Source organism: Eschrichtius robustus, chromosome 5, assembly GCF_028021215.1.
Source record: "Eschrichtius robustus isolate mEscRob2 chromosome 5, mEscRob2.pri, whole genome shotgun sequence".
Taxonomy (NCBI): domain Eukaryota; kingdom Metazoa; phylum Chordata; class Mammalia; order Artiodactyla; family Eschrichtiidae; genus Eschrichtius; species Eschrichtius robustus.
Genome location: NC_090828.1, coordinates 8,945,965 through 8,959,872, shown reverse-complemented (window position 1 = coordinate 8,959,872; position 13,908 = coordinate 8,945,965). Strand labels below are relative to the sequence as shown.

The 13,908-nt window shown below is 61.3% G+C and overlaps 1 protein-coding gene across 1 annotated transcript; it reads left to right on the top strand.

Moving 5' to 3' along the window:
- The first annotated feature begins 304 nt into the window (after positions 1-304).
- On the top strand, positions 305-13,464 carry ITM2C (integral membrane protein 2C). Its single transcript, XM_068544252.1, has 6 exons — positions 305-549; positions 8,195-8,335; positions 10,394-10,582; positions 11,289-11,399; positions 11,965-12,115; positions 12,662-13,464. The coding sequence occupies exons 1-6, from the start codon at positions 421-423 to the stop codon at positions 12,751-12,753; spliced, it is 813 nt and encodes a 270-aa protein (XP_068400353.1). The 5' UTR covers positions 305-420; the 3' UTR covers positions 12,754-13,464.
- Positions 13,465-13,908: the final 444 nt, after the last annotated feature.

Here is a 13,908-nt window from a genome sequence, read left to right as displayed (position 1 = left end):
AAACACGGTTTTAACAAAAACTGTATGTTCTGGAGGTGCTGGTCTTGGAGAGGCAGCTGGAAGGGATAAAGCAGCGATGGGGACTGAGTCCATGCCTGATTGGATGGATGGATGGAGTGAGTGAGTGAGTGGTTAAAGGAACCTTAGACTTCCCCAGGTCGGAGCAGCGCGCCCGGCAGGGGTCACTGCGAGCCCCGCTGGCGGGAAGGGGGTGCAGGCGCGCAGGACGCCAAGGCCCTCCCTTGGGGGGGCGGGGGCGGGGGCGGGGCGGGCTGGGGGTGGGGTTAGAGAAAAGGACCCATCGCGATCCAAACTTCCGGTGCCTGCGGAGAGCCGAGCGGCTGCGGTACAGATAGAGGCTGCACAGAGAGCGGCTGCACGGCCGGAGGCTGCAGGGCGGACGCGCGGCCCGGCGCAGCCATGGTGAAGATCAGCTTCCAGCCCGCGGTGGCCGGTATCAAAGGCGACAAGGCCGACAAGGCCGACAAGGCTTCGGCCTCGGCCCCGGCGCCCTCCCCAGCCGCTGAGATCCTGCTGACGCCTGCTCGGGTGAGAGGGACCGGGGGTCTCAGGCAGGGGACGGGGGGGGGTCAAAGCGCGCCTTTCCGGCTCCGGCGACTACCCGAGGCGCATCGGGACCCCGGAGCCTCGAGCGGAGCTGGGGTGGGATTCCGGAATGGGTCAGCCATCCCAAAGTGGGGAGGGGCCTTGGGTCCTGGCCTTTAGCGGCAGCCGAAAGCATAAGTCTGAAGAATGGGAGGGGGTCCGAGTCGCTGGTCCCAGGTGAGGAAGCGCTCAAGGTCTCTTCCAAAAGTGGACCGAGCCCTAGGCGCCTGGCCCCAGAATAGGGGAGGGAGATGGTCCGGAGAGGTTCGAGGAATGTCGGTGGGGGTATGTGTGTCTGGTTCCAATCATGGAGGAGGGGCCGCGGGTCGAGTCCCAGGTGGGGGATGGGAGGAGGGTTGGACATTGTTCCCCCAAAGTAGGGCGGTGGGTTGTGATTGGTGGGGAATGGGGAGAGGGGGTCTGGTGCCAACGAAGGGGGCGGGACTATTGATTGCGTCCCAAACGGGGGACTGCTGGGGGCAAGGGATGTGCTGTTAGTCTGCACCTGAATTGGTGGACCAGAGAGTGATGATACGTGAAATGGAGATAAACCGGAATCCGCCTGGCCGCACGTCCGGGATTCGAGATTCGGGGTTACGAGGCTGGGTGCCCTGATCCCACCGCCCCCCGCTGCCGCCTGGGCCTTCCTGCCCTCTTCCTTCCCCTCCCGGCTCCCTCGCGCGCTGGGCTACCCCCTCCACCCCGCGGTGCCCTGGTGCCCCCTAGCACCCAGGCTGCGCTTTGTGGAGGCGGGCCTCGGTGCACCCCGCCCCCTCCAGGGGCCTGCCCTCCTCCTCTTTCCCTCCGGCCTGGGGGAGAGGAGGCATTTCCGCCGTGGAAAACTGTCTGAGTTGCGTGGAGTCCGACCGGAGGAGGGCCCAGAGGGGGCAGGACGCGTGGCGGGCAAGGAGGGGAGGGAGAGAGAGCTGGTCCAGCCTGGCTCTGTGGTGCCTCGGTAGAGGCGTCTACGCTGCTTCCACGCGGCCGTCGCTCCTGGCGTTCTTGGGGCGCGCCAAGCTCCCGTCCCCCCCGCTCCCCCTTCCCGTTGCTGGCTTATGGGAAGTCTTCCTCAGCGCCAAGGCCCCTCCCCAAGTTGATGGCTCAAACTAAACCTTGCTTGGGGGTATGGGAGGGTGGGTGCTTCAGGATGACCTGTGCCCTGGAAGAGAGGACACAGGAGAGGGTCCTCAGAGGTGGGTGTTACAGCCAGAGCAAAGATACCTAAGTGGGGAGTTCCAGGAAGAGCCTTGGCACGCTCCCCTGCCCTGGTGTGGTCGCTGCAGCATCAGTGACCCCCGGGGCTGGGTTTGCGGGGGGAGGGGGGTGCTCTGCAGCCCCCACCAGAGCAGCTCCATCTTCTTCTGATGCTTAGATGGGGGGGGACACTTCATAGCTGAAGGCATGGCCTGCAGCTTTAAAAGTTTGCAGGAGGCCCTTTAAACCTCCTTCCTCCCTTCCACTTCGCCCCTGGAGGGTGCAGGGCTGGGGGCCCAAGGCAGCACACTCACCCCTGTCTTCTCCCAGCTGCTACTCCCAGGGCCAGGCACCCAGATGAGGCCTGGAAAACTGGACCCTGCCTCCAAAAGCTGTAGGATTCGGGCAGGAGGGAGGACCAGCCAGACAGTGGAAGGATGGATTTCAAACTCCATCCGAAGGTCTGCCGAATTTCACAGGAGTGGCACATTCTCTGGCAGCAGCCTGCTGATGGTGTCAGGCGGGATGGCAGATGCCAGCATCGCCTTGGCGGTAACTGACATCCAGCTTCTGGCTCCAAAGTCAAGCGTCCTCTCTTCCCCCTCATCCAGCGTGAAATGGAAATATCAACATTTTCCCTGTGCTGTTTTCATTGGCTTCGAGCCCGCTGAGTGTGCCTCCCCCCCAGACCTTGTTAGTTGAGTAGGGTCCCCTGGCTCTCTTAATTGGCAAGGGGGAGCGATGGGGCCCCAGGAGGAGGATTAAAATCCCAGCCCCTTTAGGACAGATCTGCTTATTAGTAAACTTTCACAGCTCACTGGCCCTCAGGGGATCAGGGGAGGCTTTTGGGTGTCGCATGTTGGCTCTGCCAGTCGCCTGGTGGAATCGGAGCCTTGGGAAGAGAGTTCACTTCTGTGAGCCTCTTGTGGCCTCGCCTGGCCAGTGGGTACGTTTCCCCCACATCCAGTGCCCGACGTAGAGCAAGCACCCCCATTCTTGCCTCCTACCTCGCCCAGTAAGCTCGGCAGGCGCCCGGCATTCACAGTAGCCCAGGACAGCATCAGCCGGGGGCAGGCAGACTGGGAGGCCCCAGGAGCTGCTTCATCAACACAGGGCATTTGGGTTTGTCCCGTGCTGCTGGGCCTGCCACAGGAAAGCTTATCAGAAGGTCTGTTCTGGCTGGGGGTGACCCTGGAACCCTCCTTGGTTACTGAACTGGACTCGAAAATAAGATTTAAAGCCCTGGAAGGACCACTCGATGAACAGATGAGTTCACGAGTGCCTTTCATCAATGACCCACCCCCTAGCTGTCCTAATAAAATTTCAACCTGTGTGCAGGCCCCAGGGGCCAGGGTAGGGCGTCAGGAGCACTCTCACACTGGGCCTCCCCCTGCTTCTGAGTGAAAACTGAAACAAGGAGGATTTTGTCCCCAGACGTGCCGCTGGAAGGAAGTGCCTCGGTGGGCCAGGAAGGGATGGGTGTGAGGGCCCAGCTGCGCCTCCAGCTGCCCACCCTCCCCACGTGGTGCTTGCCTCCCGGATAATGCTGCGCTGATGGGCAGCTGGCAGCAAGCCAGCCTGGAGAGTGGGCTGCACGGGAAGCACCCCCTCTTAGTACGCTCTGGCCGGGTCATTCTTCCCCTTTGGAGGCCCCCTGGCCTGCCCTGGGCCTCTCAGCCCAGTTCCCCTCTCCCCACCATCTGCCTGTGTCTTTGCCTCCCCCATGTGTGCGCACGCGAGCACACACACACACACACACACACACACACACACACACACACACACACAGCCAGGTGTGGGCATGTAGAGACTCGTGAACAGTCGGGCCTGGGGGCCTGCAAGAGGAGAGAAACGTGTTCAGTACAGTCGTCTCAGCGCTGTAATTTTCTCCTTGGCTTTTGCCTTTGATTAATGGCCCCTGTGTCACCCCCTCCCCCAGCCCGCATACCTGGCGATCAGATTTCACTTTCCTCGTCCTGGCCTCAGGTCCTCGTCAGGAGGGAGCTGAGTCTCCTGGAGTGGTTGGGGGAGGGTCCTGCCCCAGTGCCCCATCCCCACCAGCCCTGCGGCCGGGGCCAAGAGGACCTTGGTGAATGGGCAGTCCTGCCCTTTGCCCGCCTGCCCTGGGCCTTCCCTGAGGGGCTGTGGCATCTGGACTTGTGCCATAGTGGCTTTTCTGCTTTCTCTCTCATTTCCCTCTCTTCTCTGTTCTCCCCGCGGCCCATCCTTGCATGCATGTTTCAAGGCTGTCAGCAGATTGCCACAGAGGATGAGTTTCTCTTCCCATAAAAAAAATGTTTATGGTAAGAGCAGCGAGGCGCAGCCCCTGCAGTGTCTCTGAGCTGTGTCTCCCCCAGGAGAGCCCTTCCAGCCACAGCTCTGCTTCTCGTCCTCCCCAGCCTTTGTTCTCTGGGGTCTCACCTTGACTGTCAGGAACAGAACAGAGGAGGGAATCTGCCTGGCCCAGCCAAGCAGCGCAGAGCAGAGCGCTGTGGAGAGTGTCTCGGGGTCCACGCCCTTCCTCCTCACACGGCCTGCACCGTGGGCACCAGTGGGTCACAGGGCAGGAGTGGGTTTCCCTGATGACAGGTTCACGATGCCTTGTCCGCATTTACCCAGCTGATGTCTGTACGTCTGAGCGCAGCTCTGCGTGCTCGGTGGGCAGAGGCCCAGCCCCCCGACCCCTGCTAGGCTTGTCTGTCTGTCTCGCTCTCTGGTGCCCTTGCCTTTGTGGTCTGCAGCCTGGGAAAGGAAGATGCTGAGGAGGGGGCACTGGCGCTGGGGAGGTGAGGCGAGACCCGCCCCCAGCCGCCTGCCCGGGGCTGCTGTGGCTGCATTTCTGGCTCCCTGCTAGCCTCCTCCGAGCAGCCTGCAACTGTAGTTAATCTGCTTGCAGTTAATTTCGACATCGTTACCGAGGGAAGGTAGCTGGGGAGCTCTGTCCGTGAGCCCTGCGGGTCTTCTGAGCTAATGCTTAAGTTGGCTGAGTTCCCCCTGACTCTTCGGGCCCTGGCTTCGCCTAATCATTTAAGGAGCTCCACCGCAGGCTCCGTGAAACAGGCAGGCCGAGGCCTGGGCCCCTCTCGGGTCCCCGGACATGTGGCCCACGTGCCCCACACGAGTGCACAGCGAGGCCTGTGGCTCAGGAAGCCCAGTTGCCATGGAAACAGTATTTTTCTACTTTCTGGAAGCCCCCCAGGATCCTAAGGGGTGAGGCCCCAGGTTCCAGCCCAGGCTGCCTACAGGCTTCCCAGAGGCCTCTGAGGGCTGACCTTTCAGGCACTGACAACGAGGGCAGGATTCAGGGGGCCTCCCGCCCACGTGGGGCTTTACGTCCCAGTCCCAGTGCCTCTGTCTCGAAGCCGGGACACCAGCAGCCTCTGGGCCTGCTTTCCCTTCCATCCCCCCTGCTCAGCCATGATGCTTCTGGGGGTTTGGCCTCCGCATGCCAGGCAGAGGGGTGTCGGGTAGGGAGGGGAGCAGGGCCTGAGCCGTGGGTGTGCCCTAGAGGTGTCAGTAGGAGCAGGATAGGAAGCCACTGTCCACTGCTCTGGGAAAGGGGGGCATCCCCAGCCTTCACAGGGACCCCCACAGAGGCGTGTGAGGACACAGGGTGGCATCCAGGGGTCCCGGCTGGAGACTGTCCTCAGCCACGTTAGCCTTGCCTCATTTTCCTCTGGAGCCGCTCCTCACTCTCCGTCCTCCCTGACCTCCTCCTCCCCACCTGGGGCAGCCTGGCCCCCCTGCCCGGCCCCTCCCCCAGGCACATAGAAACACCTGACCCAGCCGGGAGCAGAAAGGCAGCTATAAAACTGGTAGGCCTCGCCTTGTCTGTGAGCTTCAATTGTGGAGCTGGCCCTCGGGCTCTTGCTTTGTAGCCCATTGACTTTTTTTTGTTTTCTGGTTTTTTTAAAAGCGATTCTCATAAGCTTGCTTTTGCTTCTCTGGTTTTCCCGAACGAACAAACGCAGGAGCAAAGCATGGCCACTGTGCAGCCTCGACAGCTGGCTGGTGGTGGCCCTCAAAAAAAAAAAAGGAGAGCTTTAGCTGATAAAGATCTGCTATTTTTATCTAACACTTTATCCTTTACAAAGGGCTTTCAGGGTCTCTGTCTCCTTTAATCCCAACAAAACCCTGTCAGGAAGAGTCTGCTCACATTTCACAGGAGGACCAGCAGAGGGTTGGAGGGTCAGCAGGCTGGGATGCTCCCACGCACAGATCGCAGCCGCTGCTGGGGGCCTCCGGGTCCCTGCAGCCCCACTGGTCTCGCTGAATACAAATGTTGTGCCCCCAGGGCAGGATTCCCAGTGGGTGTGGCACCTGGCCTTTCTTCTGCGTCACCCACCTTTCCTTAGGACCCACTGAGGATGGCTGGAGCCCCTGGGTGGCTTGTTCCTGCGAGACGCTGGCAGAGCTTGGTCATCGGGTCGCCCCGTCCTGGGCTGATCCCGGGAGCCCGTTGGAAAGTCAAAACACTTGCAGTCCCCCACCCCCTCCCACTGGCAGCTGTCCCTGGAGGCCCTGTGGGCAGTGGCCACCCAAGTGTGCTAGTGACCTTGGTTATTGCCCCCAGGGAGCCCCAGCATGCCGAGGAGATGCCAGCCAGGGGGGTGGTCTCTCCAGGTGCTTCTCCGGTTTCGATCGTAGCACCCCTGCAGCGGGGCCAGGGTGGGGAGAGGCCCCAGGCCTGCAGATGGCCCAGCCTGTGAGGGGGTATGGGATGGGCCGGGTCACCTCTCCATCCTGTGTCTCCATCCCACGGTGCTGGAGGCTGCGGGCCACTGGCCTGGTGATACATGTGCCTCGTGATGGGGGGGGGGTGTGTCTTTCAGGCATTTTCTACCCTTTTCCTGCGGGAAGGGTGTGGGGAGAGAGGAGGGCTCCAAGCAGGGAGGCGTCACCCACTCTGACGGCATGCGCCTCTGCTCCCTGAGGCCAAGGTCCCACACCCCCACGTGCCCCAAGCACAGCAGGCTCTGCACCCCACCCCTACCAGCCTGGGCCCCCTGTGTGCCCTGAGAATAAAGGCCTGTCCTGGGTAACTTGGACCTGAACCATGTCCCCACTGCCTGACCTCCCGCTAAGCAGGATGAAGGAAGAGTGGAAGCGGCCACAGAGGGCTAAGCAGACGGTTAGCGGCGGAGCCGGAGTGAGAAGGTCCAGGCTCCCCGCCTGCCCCCCACCTCTGCCACAGCTCCTTGAGGTTGGCGGGGGCACTGGCCTCTACCCTCACCCGGCTGCATCCGGACACCGTGGAGGAGGGACTGAATGATGGATCCCATAGGCAGAACCAGGCCTGGGGCTTTTGCAACATCTCCAGTGTGAAGGAGGCCCGGGTTAGGGCAGGGGTGCCGGCGAGGAAGGGCATAAAGACAAGCGACGGCCGAGGTCACACAGCTGGGAAGAGCCTGAGTCAGGAGATTCTCAGTCCAGTGCTCCAGGGAAAGCGGGGCTGCTGAGTTTTACACACACCTCCATCCACTGGCCCAGACGTGTGTGGACTGGAGTTGGGTCAGCTTGGCTTGCTGCTTCTTGGCAGTCCTGCAGCTGCCGTCCCGAACCTGAGCCTGGCTCCCCAGAGAGGGTTTTTCCAGGAACCTCCTTCCCTGGCCTCCCTGCCGGCAGCCACGTTTCCCTCCTGGCAGAGGCTTCCGGAAGCCTCCAGACTTCACCCTGCGGGCCCTGCTCCTGACAGCCTGCTCGACACCAGTGCCCGTGTGATGCCATCGCCGCCCCGGCAGGCTGACCTCTGCCCAGGGCTGCCGGAGGGCGCGCGCTTGCGTGCACAGACCCCGTGGGCCTCCCAGGGCCCTGTCCCCACTGGTCAGCCATCGTTTCCCACCGCAGCTTCCGCGTAAGAGCCCAGCAGGCTCCCCACCCCTGCTGTCCCCATGCCGGTCCCTCTGGGCACTCCAGCTTTCAGGTGCATCTTGTCACTTCCTACCTCAAAAGCCTTCCTTGGTCCCCACTGCCCAGAGCAGCGGCTCCCGCCCGCCCAGTGACTCCAGCTCCTACAGGTTCCTGGGCCTGGCTCAGTCACCAAGGCCATGTCTGTGCCTCCCCCTTCTCTACGTTCGAAAGAATGTACTGTGGTCACAAGTGGCATAACGAAGGGGACTAATGGCGTGGGTGATTCAAAACATGCTTGCTTAGTCCCCGTGGGTCCAAGGTGGGGCTCCGTTTCTCTTTAGATGGGAACAGCCGGGGGTCCTGGTAATGCTTTCCTTTCCTTCCAGAGACAGTGCTCTGTGTGTCCTGAGCGTTGTCCCCCCCTCCCTTTGCTCCAAGGCTCCTTCCCAGCCAGCAGCGTGAGGTCTCACTTCCGGAAAGGGGTGGCGGGCATTCCCAGGGGTGCGGGACCACCACGGGGCTGACCCTGCACTGCTGTCCCCAGGAGGAGCGGCCCCCCTACCACCGCTACAAGAAGGGGAGCTCTGTGGGCGGCTTGTGCTACCTGTCGATGGGCATGGTCGTGCTGCTCATGGGCCTCGTGTTCGCCTCTGTCTACATCTACAGATACTTCTTCCTCGCTCAGGTGAGGCGGGGCGGAGGGAGGCGGGGCCTTGGAGAAAGAGTGGCGTTTCAGAGAGGGAAGGGCGAGTGTTTGCGGTGGGTGGGAGCTGGCAGGAGCGGGCACTGTGAACGGCGCAGAGCCAGGTGCTCGGGGCTGTGAGGAGAGGGCAGCAGGAAGCCCTGGACATGACCCCTAGGTGAGAGGGGTGCCCAGGCAAGCCCAGAAGACCTGCATCCTTCTCCTCCCTGGTCTTGGTCCAGGAGACAGGACCGGGTCCCCGTCCTCTGACTGCCACGGGCTCCGGAGGAGTGTCCTTACCTGTCTCTTTGGATGCATCTGAGGCTGACAGGGAGCTCTCCCAGGAGCACAGTCGGTGATGGGGGGAGCCGGGATCGGAATCTGGGCTGTGAGGCCCACAGCTCCTTCCCACAGTGTCACCCCAGGGCATTGGCACCAGAAACTCAGGTGCAACAGAAATTGGAACTCTGCAGTCCCTTCAGAGCCCAGCCCCTGTGCCCATGGGTCTTGCTCTAAGGACTTACATTCCACGTGTGGACATTTGGGCTATAAACCGTGAAGGGTGGAGGGTGGCTTATAGACGGTCACCTCCACCCACGGTCACACCCTGGTTATCTGCTCACACAACCAGTCTGTGCACGAAGCTGGGCCAAAGAACTGGTCGTGGTCACAGCAACCTTGCGATCAGCCCAGGCCTGGGGAGGGAGGCAGGGCCACCAAGCTCTCAGAACTGAAAGTAGTTAAATGAAAGGTTGCCTAATAGAATAACCATACACATAACGAATGGGGAATCTCGGTGACAAAAAGGTTGGGAATTGCCAGTCATTTATGACCCAAGTGACCTCTTCCCACCCTCAAGCACTGGGCTTTGACTTTGTGGTCATCCAGTTTTTCTACGGTGGAAATGACTGAAGCGTTTGCAGTCCATGTGACCTTACCCTGGAAACCTCAGCTGCCCTCCGTCCACGGCCTGCTTCCCCACCTGTTCCTGGTTCTCACTTTCTGGGGACTTTTCATGTTGCGGCTGTGGCCCTGCCCTGGACCTCCCCTCTGATCCCAGCCCCCCTCATGCCCTCTTGGGGTTCCTCACCCCACCCCAATTCCCAGGGAGTAGGGGAACCTCAGAGCAGCCTCTGGGTCTACGCCCTGGAACGGTATGATTCACGTGTGATGATTCATCCTCCTGGGACAGCTTACACTAAAACAGAGAACAGGGTGTCTGCCCATCATGGGCCGGACCTGGAGGAGGTGCTGGAGAAGCAGGAGGGGCCCGCAGTCCACCGGCCAGTCACGTAGCCTCAGCCATGCCAGGCTGCCTCCCTTCCCTTACTGATGGAGTGATTAGGCGTGCCCCTCAGATAGGGGACACCGTGTTTGTGTAGGTTTCTCAGGAAGCACAGGATCCAGGGAAGGTGGTGGGTCCTTGCTCGAGGCTGGACACGGTGCCACCAGAGTCTGATAACAGGGCTGCCTCCCAGCTCCTACCCCTTCCTCCCGTGCCCTCCAAGGTCTGCAGGGCCTCGCAAAGGGGGCAAGAAGGGCGGGCGAGCACCCCTTCGTGGTGGCGGAGGGTGGCACCCTGCAGGGCCCAGCCTGTCCAATCCAGAGTCCCCCTGTTTGCCCCTGAGGACACCCCTCCGACCCCAGGCTCTTTCTCAGGTGTCTGTCCCCCCACTGGTCTGCCCCATTTCCCAGCCATAGACTCATGGACTCGGAGGCCAGAAGGGGCCTGAGGGGTCACCTTGTTTCACAGATGGGGAAACTGAGGCCCAGAGAGGGCATCCTCCTAGGAACTGGCAGACCCGGCTCACCCTCCCTGACTCCCCATGTTTCTTAGTTTCTCCATCTGTGAAATGGGTGTCACAGACCCATCCTCCCTGCCTCCCCAGGCCTTCAGAGCCGGGAGTGGTTCGGCAGGCAGCAGTGGTCTCACGGAGGGCGCTGTGTGACCAGACTCACTCTCTCTCTCTCTCTCTCTCTCTCTCTCTCTCTCCCCCCCTCTCTCCCCCCCTCTCTCCCTCCCTCCCTCCCCCCGCCACCCCCCCCCCCCCCCTTGCTCAGCTGGCCCGAGACAACTTCTTCCACTGTGGCGTCCTCTACGAGGACTCCCTGTCCTCCCAGGTCCGCACTCGCATGGAGCTGGAGGAGGACGTAAAGATCTACCTCGAGGAGAACTACGAGCGCATCAACGTGCCGGTGCCCCAGTTTGGGGGCGGTGACCCCGCAGACATCATCCACGACTTCCAGCGGGTGAGGCGACTTCCCGTGGCTGAGGCCGGCCAGGGACCGGGGCGGGGGCGGCGAGGGGGGCGCCACAAGGAGGAACAGGTGTGAAAGGAGAATGCCCACGCCCCTTGTACAAACTTGGAGTACATACCGTGTCATATAAACCATGGAGTAGATATCTATGGTTTAAGTCAATCAGGGATTTAAAGAGACCGCTTTTATCATATACGTCATGCGGTTGTCACTGAATGTGAACTAGTCATGGTTGATTTTCTCCTTGGCCACCTGACAGCTGCTGGCTGTAACGGGCGAGGCCAGTGTTCCTTTTTATTGAGCTACTTCCGTGTTGACATCTTACCGAGATGCAGCACACGGCGCTGGGAGGAGCATTTCTCGCTGGGGGTCCAGGCTGTCCATAGGGGTGGCGGGACCTCCCAGCTTTGGTGAAAGGCACAGGTGGGACGTTGCCCTGAAATTCGAACCTCAGCCGTATACCCCCAAGAAGAATCCTTGTCACGACCGAAGCATTTAATAGTGTTTTCATCTAGCGAGTGGAACCTGCTACAAACACAGGCTAGGAGAGGAGCGGGAGAAGGGGGCCCCGCCCCGGTGCTGAGGAATCTGGGTGCGTCACGGGCGCGGTGGGCGCGGTGGGGTTCGTGCCTCGTACAGCCCGCCGGGGCCAGTCCCTCGCCTGCGGAGACTGACGCGGCCCCCTCTTCCTGTTCAGGGTCTCACTGCCTATCACGACATCTCCCTGGACAAGTGCTATGTCATTGAGCTCAACACCACCATCGTGCTGCCCCCTCGCAACTTCTGGGAGCTCCTCATGAACGTGAAGGTGAGCGGGGCCCCGACAGCATCTTGTCCCTCCCTTGCCCCCCCTCCATGAGACAAGGGAAGGATGGGGGGCCTGGGCGTTGCTGTCAGCTGGGCCCAGCACCCCAGGTTGGTCCCCCCGCCTCCAGCTCCCTTCTCCCACATTCAGAGTCAACACCTCTCCTTTCTGCAACCCCCCCCCCAGCCTCCCCCTTCTGCCTCCCTCACTTGGGAAGAACCCCAAGACCAGCTTCCTTAGTGTTCATGGCCATGCCCCACTTCGCCCCGTGTCAGCAGTGCAGGGAGGAGATGGGGACCCTGCCCCCGAGGGGCGCTCCCCCTAGGGTGGGAGACCAGACTCGCACACACGTGACTCACGGCAGTGCAGGTGCAGGTGCAGGAAGTGCCTGGGGACGTCAGAAAGGCGCGCCGTGCGGCCTCTGGATGAGGGGGTGGGCGTGTTGGATGGGCACTGCAGGCGCTGGGGGCTCAAGTGCAGAAGGAGGGAGGCGAGGGCAGTGGGCAGTCGGGGACCGAGAGCGGCGAGCCCTGGTACTGACCCAGTGCTGGGGCCGCTCCCTTTGCAGAGGGGGACCTACCTCCCTCAGACGTACATCATCCAGGAGGAGATGGTGGTCACGGAGCACGTCAGTGACAAGGAGGCCCTGGGCTCCTTCATCTACCACCTGTGCAGCGGGAAGGACACCTACCGGCTGCGGCGCAGGGCCACCCGGAGGCGTGAGTGGCTGACTCCACCCACCTTGGCCCCTGCCCTGAGCTCCAAACCACGGCCACCCTCTGGCAGTGCCTGGCCCCGTAGCTGAGGACCAGCTGTCAGAGAGCTCAGACTGTAGCAGCAGTAATAACAGCTAATGAGCACTTACTCTGTGCCAGGCACTGCTTTACACTCTTTACGTCCTCCTAAGAGAGTGTAAGTTATCATCGTCCTCATCCTTGTCATCATTATGCTTGCCGCCCCTTTTAAAGATGAGGAAACGAAAAAAAAAAAAAAGATGAGGAAACGGAGGCACAGAGAGGTTAAGAAACACCCCTGAGGTCACACAGCAAGAAGGTGGCAGAGCTGGGAGGTCTGACTCCAGCTTTCAAGCTCATGCCGCTTTACTGCGCTGCCTCTGGGTGAAGCTGGGTTTCGCTTCCTGGGCCTCCTCCTCCCCGGCCCGGGTCCTGAGGCCCTGCTCAGGCTCTGAGGCTGGTGGCCTTTGTGGCCCAGCCAGTTCTAGGCCAGCACACAGGCCTCACTGGGATTTCTCTGTTCTCTCCCAGGGATCAACAAGCGAGGGGCCAAGAACTGTAACGCCATCCGCCACTTCGAGAACACCTTCGTGGTGGAGACGCTCATCTGCGGGGTGGCGTGAAGCCCCGCCCCTCCCTCCAGGCCCCGCCCCTGCCCTCTTCCATTTTCTCTTCTGGCCACTCTGGCCCTTCCCCTCGCTTAGCTTGTACTTTGGACGCCTTTCCATAGATGTGACGTGTCTTCCCGTTTCTCTCCAGCCCTGCCCGCCTCCCTGTACCAGAGCTGTAACCTCTCAAGGCCTCACCCTCTGCTGCCCTCCTGGGTCTGGGGGATGGAGGGGGCGCCCCAAGATGGTTTCTGTGACCACCATCTTGAGGTCAGGTCACCGGGGGCCTGGCCCACAGTTGCAGTGGCAGCCCAAGGGGGAGGACTGGAGGGAAGGGCCAGGCATGCTGGGGCTCTGGCGAGGGGCGGGCTGGGGGCAGGGAGGTGGAGGGGGGTTCAGGAATGTCTGCACAGCTGGGAAAGGCCTGAGAGGCTTTTTCCGTGCACAGCACACTTCCTCCCCTGTCCTGACTCCCGGGCCTGAGCTGAGGCTGGAGGGAACGTACCCAGGGGTGGACCCGCCCAGAGCACAAGGGAAGGTGGCTGTCCTGGGGGTCTCCCCAGGACTCCTGTCAGTGCCTTCAGCCCACCAGTGGGAGCCTGGAGTTTGCGGGGTGGGATGAATCCGTCAAGCACAACAATCTCCGGGTGGAACCAAAGAAGGAAGGAGCCAGGGCTGGGGGCCCGGGGTCCCCGCGGGCACAGCCAGGGAAGGAACACGGCAGAAGTGGGGGGATCTCTTCCTGTCCACGGCCAGCCCTGCGGGCTGAGCACTGAGCAGGGATGCGCCCTGGGTCCTGCCCAGTGGGCGGGGCTCCCCGCTTTCTCCAGCTCGGGGCCGTTTGAGAGGAAAACCGGGGGAAGGGAGGGAGAGCCACCTGGTACTTGTACACCCTGCCTCCTTGTTCTGAAATTCCGTCCCCCTCTGCTTTGGGGGAACACGGCGTTATTTTCCGTTTCCTTCTCACTTTTGCATGTTTTTACTGATGATTCGATGTGCTAACCTTCTCAGCCCTGAGCCCCTGAAGAGGAGGGCTCCGACGCCTCCAGTCAGACTTCGGTGCTCACTGGAGATGAAACTCTTAAATGCCTTGTATATTTTCTCAATTAGATCTCTTTTCAGAAGTGTCTGTAGAACAATACACATCTTTGACTTGTGATTCTGGCTTGG

Coding starts and splice junctions, on each gene's coding strand:
- ITM2C (XM_068544252.1), top strand. CDS start 421: ATGGTGAAGATCAGCTTCCAGCCCGCGGTGGCCGGTATCAAAGGCGAC. Junction 8,336..10,393: donor GATACTTCTTCCTCGCTCAG/GTGAGGCGGGGC, acceptor CCCCTTGCTCAG/CTGGCCCGAGACAACTTCTT. Junction 11,400..11,964: donor AGCTCCTCATGAACGTGAAG/GTGAGCGGGGCC, acceptor CTCCCTTTGCAG/AGGGGGACCTACCTCCCTCA.